At 34.9% G+C, this 12,976-nt stretch overlaps 1 protein-coding gene across 1 annotated transcript in view; it reads left to right on the top strand.

The window, feature by feature from the left end:
* LOC111052277 (mutS protein homolog 5) overlaps window positions 1-12,976 on the top strand; it is a 68,105-nt gene that overhangs the window by 11,677 nt on the left and 43,452 nt on the right. Inside the window, exons 9-16 of the mRNA XM_039419999.1 lie at window positions 408-470; window positions 1,457-1,528; window positions 1,693-1,822; window positions 3,446-3,639; window positions 4,117-4,252; window positions 4,864-5,002; window positions 7,927-8,149; window positions 9,737-9,886. Coding sequence (XP_039275933.1) covers window positions 408-470; window positions 1,457-1,528; window positions 1,693-1,822; window positions 3,446-3,639; window positions 4,117-4,252; window positions 4,864-5,002; window positions 7,927-8,149; window positions 9,737-9,886 — 1,107 coding nt within the window. The remainder of the gene's footprint in view (window positions 1-407; window positions 471-1,456; window positions 1,529-1,692; window positions 1,823-3,445; window positions 3,640-4,116; window positions 4,253-4,863; window positions 5,003-7,926; window positions 8,150-9,736; window positions 9,887-12,976) is intronic.

Raw genomic sequence — 12,976 nt, 5'->3', positions numbered from 1 at the left:
TTCATTCTATCTTTCTATCCCATTTTCTATGTCATTCCAAAATGATGCAGGCCTAAACTATGTTATTTATAACTTAGTTTTCAATCAATTTACTGTTGAAGACTCAGAAACAAATTGATAATACTTTAGTATAGTCCAGATCCAGACATTTCTCCACACACAGTCATCAGTCTTCGTGAAGGAGTTTCATGTTTACTACTTTAACACATGTCTTATACTTGTCATTTTAATAAATGTCTGTATTCAAATATGTCATCGGTTAGAACCTATTATTATAGTATTATAGTATTTTATATCATTATTAGTCACCATACTATTTTTCATAAGATTCTATGTATCGTTCATATTGTGATGGTTATTTTTTGAATGCTATGTTTCACATTCAATAAAACAATTTGAATTTGCAGGACATGCTGAGGCTCATGACAAATGGCCGACAATCTATGAGCCAATGGAAGTCATTCTATAAGGTTTAGTATAATTCACGCAAGAACTATTCACACCGTAGAAAATAATACCCAAATATTGAAAATAGAATAATGATTTACAATAGTAGTTCATGTTTTTCAGTAATAGCTGATATCAAAATATTTTCCCTTTATTATTAGCCTTGACGTGCAGGTTGCCAGACTGATTTTTAAAATGTTTATTTCATCTCAATCTAAACTTGCTTCAAGATTAATTTTGGTGATCTTGTCAGTGTATGGAATGCAGTACTTACAGTACATGACTATTGTGAGGTCCACGTTATAATGGCAGTGGAAAAAGATAGAAGAACAACGTTGCCGATCCTCTGTCTTGTCAATGCATTCTATAGACGGTAGCTGATGCAGGTTTATTGATGTAATATTAACTGTTCATTCTCGTTTAAAATAATCAATCATATTTTATCGAGCAAGAAATTATATTTCTCAGTGATTTCATAATGAATTTTCATAATCAAGATTAAATATTATGTTAATTAATTATATTTCTACATTGTTAAAAAACAATCTGGCAACAAAGCAAAGCTAGAAAGAGACAGCGCCATCCGTTTTGTTGAATGATAGACAAGGATCAGCTAATACAATTACTAATCAAACACTACCATTATAACGCAGACCTCACTATAGTGTCCCCAAAGCCTAATTCAAATCAATGTACCACCCTTTTCAACAAATTCTTCACAACATGTTTCAACTTGGGAGTAATTTTCAAGTATATGAAAAAAATATTTGTTAAAAAGGGTACTTTGACTTTTTATTTTCATGAAAATACAAGTAGTCCTAAACAAGACTACAGACAGACCGAGAAATAATCCCTTCCCGAGTGTTCGAATGTTTGCATATGTCTGCTCACGTCTGCATGTAGACGTTCAATTTTTTCTCCGTCTTTCTGCATATGTATGTTTGTTGCTTCGTGCGTTGGCCTAGACAAAATCATGATACTGATTCGTCAATGTCTTTTTATTTTTCAGACTCTTTACTATTCGATTTTAGTGGCCGAACTCTGCAAAGAACATGCTGATCACTTACTGTTTTTTTCCAAGGTACCGTATGCCATTAATTTCCTCTCCAATTATACAATGCATGAATGAACAATTACCCTCATTTGTTGTCACAATTGAATCGAAATGAAGTTCTATTGTCAATAATCTCAATATGTGTATAAATAACGTATTATTTATAGAATAGCTTATCTTTTCATTTTCAGATTGCTGGATACCTTTGTGACCCTTTGTATATTATGGGCCATTGTATCTATAGTATTATAGATTTCGATGCATCAGCAGATCAGAAACGGTTTTGCGTGTACAAGGGAGTTTGCGAGAGTCTGGATCAGTGTGAGTAGAGCCATTTATTACAACTAAACAAACATGTGAGTAGATCTTTGACTTGGAGCATCAAAACCAAGTCACAATCACCCCCCCTCCCCCAATTATAGACTTGTATATTTTTGAATACGGGAACTTAATACAAGATATGTAGCTACAGTTGGAATCAGAACTGTCCAGCTTACAAAATCCTTTTCTAAAACAAATTGTTTTTTCTAGCTTGGTAGTTTATCGTAATTATAAGATATTATTTCCTCAAATAACATTTTTTCAACTGTTAGCTTTGCAATTTTCAAAAAAGGTTAAAGTATTGGTTGTTTGAAGTAAGTGAGGTGGAAGCTGTGACTCTGGTCTTGGCGGACGGCAGACTTACCTGACTGCAAAATTAACATGACTTCCACTGACTATACTATACATACTGCATCTTTCTATATATATATATATATATATATATATATATATATATATTCTCCAATCACTTTTCCATCATAGAGCCGAAACATGTTGTGACTAAACAATTTTTAAAAGGGTACTTGGATTTCTATTTTCATTTATACTGTTTCTATACTATACAAAACTATGAATGAATTTCCTGAATTAAATTACCATCATTATTCAATTAAATTCTATTTGGCTCTCTTTCTCTTTTCCTTCATGAAGATACCCCACTTGAAATTCACAACTCGAGTCTTCGCACAGGCCACAGTGCCCATGTAGGCTCATTTCATAATGTACAGAGTGTCTGATAAATCACTACCTATTTTTATACAACTATAATTTCTTTATTTATGAACCAATTTTTTTTAGAACTACATTTGTTAGATAGAACACTCCTTGAGGTTGTGTTTAACACCAATTTTCATTTGTTTCAGTTAAAAAATGCCCCCTCTCTTGACTGTGGAAGAATTAGCTGAAATAGCAGCTCTTTTTGAGTTCTGGGGATCTGTGGTGCGAGTACAAAGATGGTGGAGGGCTGAACGAGAGATCCATGCAACACTGGATGCAAAAACATTGAGATATTTCTTAAGAATCTTTGCAACAGAGTAACGTTAAATACAAATTTCACGAGATTCTTGATGCAGTGATTTCTTAGGGCTCCTCATGAACATTTCACAACCTCTGTCAACATTCTCTGCTGTCCTTGACGTTGATGGTCTTCCTGATCGTCTTCTATCTGCGACACTCCCTGTTGTTAGTAATTTGGAAAGGCATTTTTTAACAGTTTTTGCATCCAGTGTTGCATGGATCCCTCGTTCAGCCCTCCACCATCTTTGTACTCGGACCACAGATCCCCAGACCTCATAACGAGCTGCTATTTCAGCTCGTTCTTCCATTCTTCCACAGTCAAGAGAGGGAGAATTTTCAAACTGAAACAAATGAAAATTGGTGTTGAATACAACCTCAAGGAGTGCTCTATCCAACAAATGTAGTTCTAACTAAATTGGTTCGTAAATAAAGAAATTATAGCAGTATAAAAATAGGGTGTGAGTTATCAGACACTCTGTCTATAAAAACCTAATTTAAGTAATTTATTATTGTTTGTACCTACCGTATTTGTGAAATAAAGAAGATTTTTGACATTGGGACTTGAGCTTATTTAATATATTTCTTAATTTGATTGTTTTTGTTCAGTGAAAGAAGAATACAGACGCCTGCCAGACATGCTGAGTGAACTGTTGCAACTGGACATTCAGGACTTGCCAGCTTCGATCAAGTCCTACTACATGATGTATGTGCCCGAGGTGGGCTACTTGCTGGCTGTCAATGAATGGAATGACCACGTGACCGACGAGAGCATCAAACATATTCCAGGACTCAAATTTCAAGTAGGTTTGCATCATTGGTTAAGAAACTGAAATACCTAACCAACCTTACCTTACCTTACCTTACCTTACCTTACCTTACCTTACCTCACCTTACCTTATACGTGGGTTTTTACAGCCTTCCCGGCCGTTTCCCGCATTCAACACGCCATCTGCCTCTATCTCTCCATACGTCTTGTTGGATGCCCCTGCTCACCAACCTGCTTTTGAAAAGAAAGCTCTGACAGCAGACTGACTCGATACAAAACTAATGGCTACTGATAAAAATGCATTGCTACATCAGCATTATAGAGGGGGTTACCAAATGTAACTATTGATATAAAAAGGATACACCTATTCTTAAACGTTGCCATGGCAACAATGTACCGAATAATTTTGATAGTTTGAATTTTTAAGCCGCAAAGCAGATAAGTTAGCACTCAGTGTAGTACAAATCTTACAAGGTTTGACTTGAGATTAAAGTTTAATTAATTTTTCGAGATGTCCAATCAGTGCTCAGTAACCGTCATAACAAAGAACGTAAAATTCAAAGAACTGATTGAATGGAAACGTTACCTGTGCAAGTGCATTGCGCTGCTGTGTAAGGTCAATATGGTTTTGTCTAACAACAGGACAGGTGTGTCGTCATGCATGTTGTGTCATCAGTGAGAGGCTTCAAACAAAAAGCAACTGTTTGACAGCAGCTTCTAACATAAAATAAACAACCAATAACAATAAATAAATCACTGGAAAAGTTATAATGGTACAAAACTAATTTAACCTGAAATAGAGCAGCGACGAAAAAATAACAAAAAATCGAAGATATAAAACTTAACTTCAAAAAATGTTGTTTGAATCCTTTCACTGATGACACAACAATGTATGACGACATTTTCAACACACTCGTCCTGTCGTTAGTGGTTACCCTTATTAAAATCGAATAACAAATATGATTTGTTATTATATCCACAATTTAATAAATAAATATACAAAATCATAGATTGTAAAATTTCCTAAATATTAATCGAATGTTGTTGTCTTCTCTTTCAGTTCAAAGCTAATGGTATTGCTCATTACAAAAGCGCTTGTTGTTTCGGTGAGTACCCTAATCTTGTTAATCTACGGTTTTTTAAGAAATTCTTCTAATGTAAGATGATAGATAGATAATTCAAAAGGTTTAATTCTTATTACAAGTTCTGTATTTGTTATTTGCATATTCATTTGTTCATATTAGATTTTTTGTTACAGAACTAGACGAGAAGCTTGGTGACATGTGGGTGAAAATAGTTGAACAGGAGTCAAAAATAATGTTGCAAGTTCTTCAGTTCATTAAAAAAAATAACAAGCCGTTGTTAGCTATGTTGGAGCCAATCAGTGAACTAGATTGGTGAGTTCACAAAAATTAATTCATTAATGTAATTAATTTTTGACATGACTGGTGTTTGTTGCAAGCAAAACATAATCTTGTAACCAGCACCTTTCAAACATAACAACGTGTTATTAAGCCTGCTGTTTCTTTCCCAATTATTCATAGTTAAGAATGACATTGTATGCATCAATGTATAAATAAATAAACATTATAATGTTATATTTTGTTTGTACTTATTGCTATTACTTCACATTTTGCTGGGGTAACAACATTTCTGTTGGTAGAGCAAGTGGTTCAATCACAAAATGCATTAAGAAACTTAACAATAATCTCAATATAATAAAAACTCTCTTTTTCTAATTTCTCAAATTCAATTTTTAGTTTCATAGTTAGATAGTACTTCAAGTTAAAAATTCCAATTGTTCTATTCCACCAATTATGAATTTGAAATGGACGAAAAAGAAATGGAAAAACTGAAGAAGAATAGAGCAGTAATTGAAGGACAATTTACACGAACAGAAAATTGTTCGATGAAAATTCTACAGTAACAGCAATCAAGGTGAAAATACAGGCCCTTGAATTGTTCTGAAAATATTATAACACGATTCAAGATGAAATAGACATGAACACAAAAGAAGATGAACTGGAAATTGAAATGGAGTACAGATGGCAAATAGATAGTGGATATATTGAAACAAGGACAAAATTGGAAGAAGTGATACAACAAAAGATCGGAAATACAGGAAGAATAATACTTTCTATAAATAAAAATAAAAATCTCAATTTCCTATCAAATTATTTTTGAAAGGGTAACATGCTTTTACCCTTTGTAAACATGTTTATATGTTTATTGGTCATCTTAAACAATATGTTTATTTTTCTACAACTGCGCGTAAAAAAAAGAATTTACATACTCAATTCTCCTCGTAAAACAGCTTATTTCTGACGAGAATCTACTTTTTCGCTCGCTAACCATCCGCGCATGCGCAGTAAATTTTCTTTACTCTCGCAAATCATTTGTGCATGCGCAGAAGAATTTCTTTACGCTCGCCAATCAGCTGATGGTAAGCAGCTCGCCAAAAGGTCAGATCTTAACCAAAAAGGCGGTAATTGTAACTCCGCCGATATAAGTAATTCAACAGGTTTGGGCAGTTGTTGTAGAAAAATTTTGTATGTGATTCGCGCGTAATGCTTCTTTATCGCTCTTGCAAAATTATCACGCGACGCGAAGCGGAGCGTGATAACTGTTTTGCGCGAGCGATAAAGTCGCGCATTACGCTCTTAATACATAAATAGCTATTACATATTTCGGAAATTAAAGACTTGAAAATGGATTTAATGTCCGAAACATGTTGTGACAAAATAATTTAAAATGGTACTGAGATTTTTATTTTTATTTATATTAAAAGAAGCCCTAAAGGAAAAAGATAATACTTTCTATTACTACTTTTTTGGCCGGGTGAGTGTACAGAATGGCACAGTATGAAAGACTACCAGCGTCATAGTTTCATAGAAAATAACTTCTAGGACTATCGGCTTGAGTTAACAGTGTCATTTGGAACATAACTCCCTATACCATGGGATATCCTCTAATGCTATCTTTTCTGAAGCTCCTGTACATTATTTGTGTAATTGTTTATTTGTGTTGTTTGTGTAGCCTAATTTGTAGCCTATTATTTATGCTCTGTTGTAATTTTTCAGCTACTGACGTTGTTATAACATTGTTCAATGCTTCGGCAATAATGATTTTGATTTGATTCATGATTATATTAATTAGCATTTGATATGTTATCTATTCATCTATTTATTTCATTGGCAATTACAGATCATCTATATATATATAAAAGCGTAATGGCACTCACTCACTGACTGACTCACTCACTCACTCACTCACTCACTCGCATAACTAAAAATCTACCGGGCCAAAAACGTTCAAATTTGGTAGGTATGTTCAGTTGGCCCTTTAGAGGCGCACTAAGAAATCTTTTGGCGATATTTTAACTCTAAGGGTGGTTTTTAAGGGTTTAAAGTTCGTCTTTTAGCATGTAGATTCTTCTTCTCCCAATCTCTTAATTATAATTGAAATTTCCATATCATATGTTACTATAGAACTATAATCTAGATAGAATACCTCTTCGAAACAGTTGTTAACTGGCAACTAAATTAATAATTTTGTCAGGTTGGCATTAAGTTGAGTTGACTTTGCTAGGTTGGCACCAAGTTGAAGATTTAAATGCATTTATCGCGGAAAAATTGATTGGGCACTGCTACTTCAATCCTGGGAATATTATATTACTAGCCGTCAGGCTCGCTTCGCTCGCCATATCCGTTTAGCCAGACGTTTAGTCTGGACCCCCTACTGAATTGTCCTAACATATGATAAAAATGCTCAAATGAAAAATGCAGGCGAGCGAAGCGAGCCTGCTGATCTCATTCCTGGACGATCCAGTCGGGGGTCCAGGGGGTGGAGCCCCCTGGCTAGACGGATATGGCGAGCGAAGCGAGCCTGACGGCTAGTAATTATAATAAATATAATATGATTGGGAGAAGACAACAGACATAGCCCAAAACTGTCTTCTCCCAAATTTTTACAAAAAATAAAAGTTTCAAAAAAGAATAAGGTTAAGATTTCACTTTCACTTCAAAAATTCCAATTTCCACTTGAAAACTAATCACTAAACTGAAAATTTTAAATTTCGATATATAAAAACTTATTTAAAACAAAAATATTTCACTCAAATCTCTACAAATTGGAAATTGTTACGTAATTTTGCAAAATTTTGAGCTAGAAAAGAAACACAACTTCACTATTAGCACAGCTGATATTATTATAATAACACTGTGTTATGCATTGGAATATCTTATTGATTTTAGTCTGTAGATATTTATTGTATTTTGCTTTGTTAATTGGGTATATTGTTCTATTTACTAATCTGTTCCAGTTTGATTGCAATGGCGCAAGTGGCCAAGCAGAATGGCTACTGCCGACCTGAGTTGATTGACAGTGAGGATCAGCTGATCGAGATTGTTGACGGCAGACATCCGTTGCAAGAGATGTACGTGGACAACTTCATCTGCAACGACACATCGTCAAGTAGAGAGGCCGGCCTTGTCAAGATCATCATGGGGCCCAACAGTAGTGGCAAAAGTGTCTATCTCAAACAGGTATCACTTATAGTGTGATCATATCCAATCTACAGGGTGTCCCACGAAAGGTGTAACAGCCAAAGACCATAGATTCCACATGAAATTTGCAACAAAAATGTCAAGTAAAATTCTCTTATATGAGCCTTAGTTTCGAGATATGTCGAATTTTCAATGTTTTTGAAGAACGTGAATAACTAGAAAACTATCAGTCAAAATTGAATTCTTAGAAAAAGAATACTTTATTTTCCATTAAACAAGCAAATTGCAATAGGCTTCGTCATAAGGTCACATTGATACAGTGATACAATATCCATTGAAATAATATAAGATCTAGATCTAAGGATATGGTTGGAAAAAGAAAGAAATTCCCAATAATATTCATATTATTTTTTCCTTTGTTTGATGTTTTCAACTTTTTATGAACGTTCAAACTGAAATTTGAAAATTGGCAGACGGCCTGAAGAAAATTTATCAAGTTAATATCGGGGCACCGAGCTTCGCTCGTTATTTATTTATTGATAAACAGAACTCAATTCTTTAAAATGATTGGGGAAGGACTAACAGGCACAGCCTAGAACTATTTCTTCCCCGAATTTTGATTTATACACTATACATATTCCAAAAATTAGGTTATGTTCCATACACTTGAATTCAGGTCAAATTTTCATTACACATATTTGAAAACATAAAAGTTCTAATTTAGATTGTTTACATACCAAATTGAATAACAAAATAACACTCACTAATCACTTAGATAGATAATAACACTCACACTCACTAATCACTATTATGATATACCATGTCATGTCAACAAATCAGATTATTTTGATCGAGTCTATTTAAATTTCTAGATTTCTAGCAAGATACGGTAAGCTGATCTCCCACACAGGCACACCCATCTTCTGTTATCGACAGATGTCGAAATTAGCATCTGTTTTTCCAGGGATGAATAATTATTATCCTTTTCATGTCCTCCAGCGTGTTTTCCCAGGGATGAGAACTAGTGCAATCAAATTTTGATATCATAAACCTACTATATTCCAAATCTCGTGAAAATTGTTAGAGCCGTTTTCGAGATCCGTTGAGCATAAATAACCATATAACCAGATATATAGAAATTGCTCGCCTAATATAATAGGATTATATATATTTTTTGATGTTGTGGTTGATGTCAATAAAGATTTTTTGAATTATTATTAACTGAAATTTGGCTTTGAACTCGACGAATTTATTTATTCAACTTTTAGCGCTCATAAAAAGCTAAAAAACATCAAACAAAATAACAACACGTGCTCTCCTATCTTTCTCCACTGCCATTATAACGTGGACTTCACTATAGTAACTATACTATACTTACTTACTGTTAGTAAAGTAGTTTATGTTTCTTTTTTGCTAAAGTCATCATTTAAATTGAATGTTAGCTTACCATTTCCTTTCTTAATTTATTTCTTTTAAAATTTATTTCACATTAAGATCCTATAAGTTTGTGTCCAATCCTGAGTGCTATATGCTGGTTTTATTTGTTTAATTTTTAGTATATTTTCCTTCTTCTCTTTCTCCTTCACCTTCTCTTCGGCTCCCTTAAAAATGTTATTTTGATTTCAGGTTGCTTTGATAGCTTACCTGGCTCACACAGGCAGCTTTGTGCCGGCCACCTCAGCTCGCATCGGCATACTCGACCAGATTCACACTCGCATTCAAACAACCGAATCAGTCTCAACGCAGCTGTCCGCTTTTCTCATCGACATAAGACAGGTTAGACATTCAACATTTGCAAATAAAATAAATACTGCTTTATTTTTTAATATTTTCTTTTTTGTTGAGGAGCTTGCCCACATGAGCTCCAGGCTTTTGCGTGGGTAATAAGGCGGATGATAATGAGAGATGAATGGGCCTACAGTTTTAGGCTGCTTTCGAACCACCGGGAAGTGATTTTACAACTCATGAATCATATTTAGAGGAGTTGGCTCAAGCGGTCACCCTTCCAACGGGAGTAGCAGGCGCATGATTCTTAACTTATCTAAGCGATAGCTTATCAGCGCGACCACTGAGTCAAACCGCTCCCTAACCTACTATCTATGAGGCCCTAATGTTCGCGCTAAAGTTTGACACAAACATGTTTCATTGTAGCCTACTGCAGTTTACATGAATAACAAATTAGTAATAGATAAGTAATACAGAGTGATTATAAAAGGACTTTACAACTTTGAAAGCACATAAATAGGCTATTTATTGAAATTACTTACAGAATTGAGAATTGGGAATAAAGGTGTCATTTTGTTACAAAACACTTGAAGTTTAAGGTGTAGGTGTTATTTTGGGTCGATGTGACAGCCGTTGGTAATGCGACATACATCCCACCGATAATTGATTTCTTGCTACACTCGTACCAGCATATCGTGTATCAGGCGTAACTTGTGCAACCGCAGCGATCCGAATGTGATCGGATTTCGGAGGTCATTAAGATTGTCTGGTAGAGACCTTATCCTTAATGATGAAACCCCACAGGAATAGTCCATCGGTGTTAAATCCGGTGAGCGAGATGGCCATGCAATTGACCAAAATAACACCCACACCTCAAACTTGAAGTGTTTTGTAAAAAAATGACACATATCTCAATTCTGTAAGTAATTTCAATAAATATTTATGTGCTTTCAAAATTGTAAAGTCCTTCTATGATCATCCTGCATATCTGGGAGAATTGATTCATCCTTGTGATTGAATGCACTATAGTGAGGTCCACGTTATAATGGCAGTATATGAAGATAGAAGAATAGCGATGCCGATTCTCTGCATTAATTAATTATATTTCTACACTGTCAAAAACATAATTGGCATCGTCTTGGACCTAGAAAAGGATAGTACCACCGGCTTTGTCGAATGATAGACAAGAATAGCAAAACCAAAGTTGATCAAATACTGTCATTATAACGTGGACCTCACTATAGGGTCATTTTTTCAAAATCCGATTGACCATAAATAAAAGAAGAATGTATTATAAAAGAATATTTTACTAACACAGTGATTATCCTTCAACATAATTGCTGTGAAGGTTGAAACATTTTTCATACCAGTAGACCAGCCTTCCAAAACCCTCCTCATAAAATGTGTTGCCACCAAATGAGTTTAAGGTCCGGTTGCACAAAAGCCGGTTAAATTTTATCCGTGATTAATTCCACGAGAAGCAATCAGAGAAGGTCTTTTTGATTAGACGGCTTCTCTGATTGGTTCTCGTGGAATTAATCACGATTAAAATTTAACTATTGTGCAACCGGCACTAAGTGGGCTATGACGTAGTTTTGGAGCTTCTCATAAGTATGGAAGTCTGCCCTTAAAGTAATGTCTTGGTTTTGAGGGGGAAAAATAATTGACTAGTGGACAAGTCAGGTTGGTATGATGGTGATCGAAATTATTCCATTTGATTTGCTGAAAAAGCCGTTTGCTTGCACGTTGCACCAGCACTGTGAGTCCGAGTTGACATGCATAACGACGATTTCGGAAGTAATTTCACGCGACGTCATTCATTTTCTGTGTCCATTCATGCACAACATCGTCACTCAAAACGTTTTCTGCGTTAACTTGAATCATTTTGCATTAGATTTACGCTGAACTATTGAATTTTGCTTGCAAAAACTAATAACGATACGTAACTAGCACTTGGCGGCAGACTCAGGTGAGGCGGCCTTGTTTGTGGGTCTATAACTTGACAAAAATTGACGATCTGGCCGCACCGATCACAGGGCGTTTGGTGGGAATGATAAGCTGTTTAACTCTGTGAAAGTCCCACCTAGTTTGTCTGTGTCTTATGAAATGAGTTTGTAGGTTTAAAAAATGACATTCTTATACTGGGTGCGACAGGAAGGGTGGATGTTTTTAGAACAGATAGTATTCTGATTTGGGTAGTCGGATTGGGCCAGCTGAAGTGAACATGTGTTCGGTAGATCATACCATTTTTTCTAGTCATTGTTTAATCGGCATCATTGATTCGTGGAATGTGCAACATCGTGTGTTTACTTACGACAGTTTTGTGCGTAATAATGAGAGTATCATTACAGTTCAGCGCGAGTTTCGTCGTCATTTCAATCTTGCGAGAAATGAAAATTTACCCACTCGTAACACCATTTTACGTTGGGTAAAATCATTTCGTTCAGTAGGAACAGTAATGAATAAACGACCACCAGGGGCTCATCGCACTGTACGCACTCCACAAAATGTGGAAAGAGTTCGGCAAGCCATACTCCGTAGTCCTAATCGATCTGCTAGGAGACATCAAATCAAATCAAATCAAATTTTTATTCTCACAATTTACAAATAATACAGTACAGTTACAGTACATTTATATATACCCTTACGTTATGAGAGACTCACATGTAGGCAAAAGCCTGTGTTTGTGAGGGCCTGGCGTAATTCGCTGAATTTAAAATCGATAAACTAAATTATGAAAATTGATATTATATTAAACCAAATTGAGAAAAATACAGATTGAAAAAAAAGATATGAGTAAATGTTGATATTATAGGCAGAAAAACAAATAATTGGCTGCAGAAACAGCCAGTTATAATTAATGACTAAAAGTTAGTAAAACTAAAAGGTAGATACACTATAGCAATGCAATTAAATACTAAGTTATAAAGAATTTTTCAAACTTACAATGAAAGATTCAGTACAATCTTCTGAACTGAACATCAGTGATCGGTCAGTAAGGCGTATTTTACATAAAGATCTAGGATTTCATCCCTACAAAATGGCCATGGTTCAACAATTGAATCCTGGCGATTATGTAAAGCGGCTGAATTTTGCTCGAGAAATGGAGGCCATATTTGACCAAAATGAAAACATCATATT

The sequence above is a fragment of the Nilaparvata lugens genome, chromosome 2 (assembly GCF_014356525.2).
Source record: "Nilaparvata lugens isolate BPH chromosome 2, ASM1435652v1, whole genome shotgun sequence".
In the NCBI taxonomy this organism is placed as follows: Eukaryota; Metazoa; Arthropoda; class Insecta; order Hemiptera; family Delphacidae; genus Nilaparvata; species Nilaparvata lugens.
Note: the sequence above shows the minus strand (reverse complement) of the source record. Positions and strands in the feature narration are given on the sequence as shown.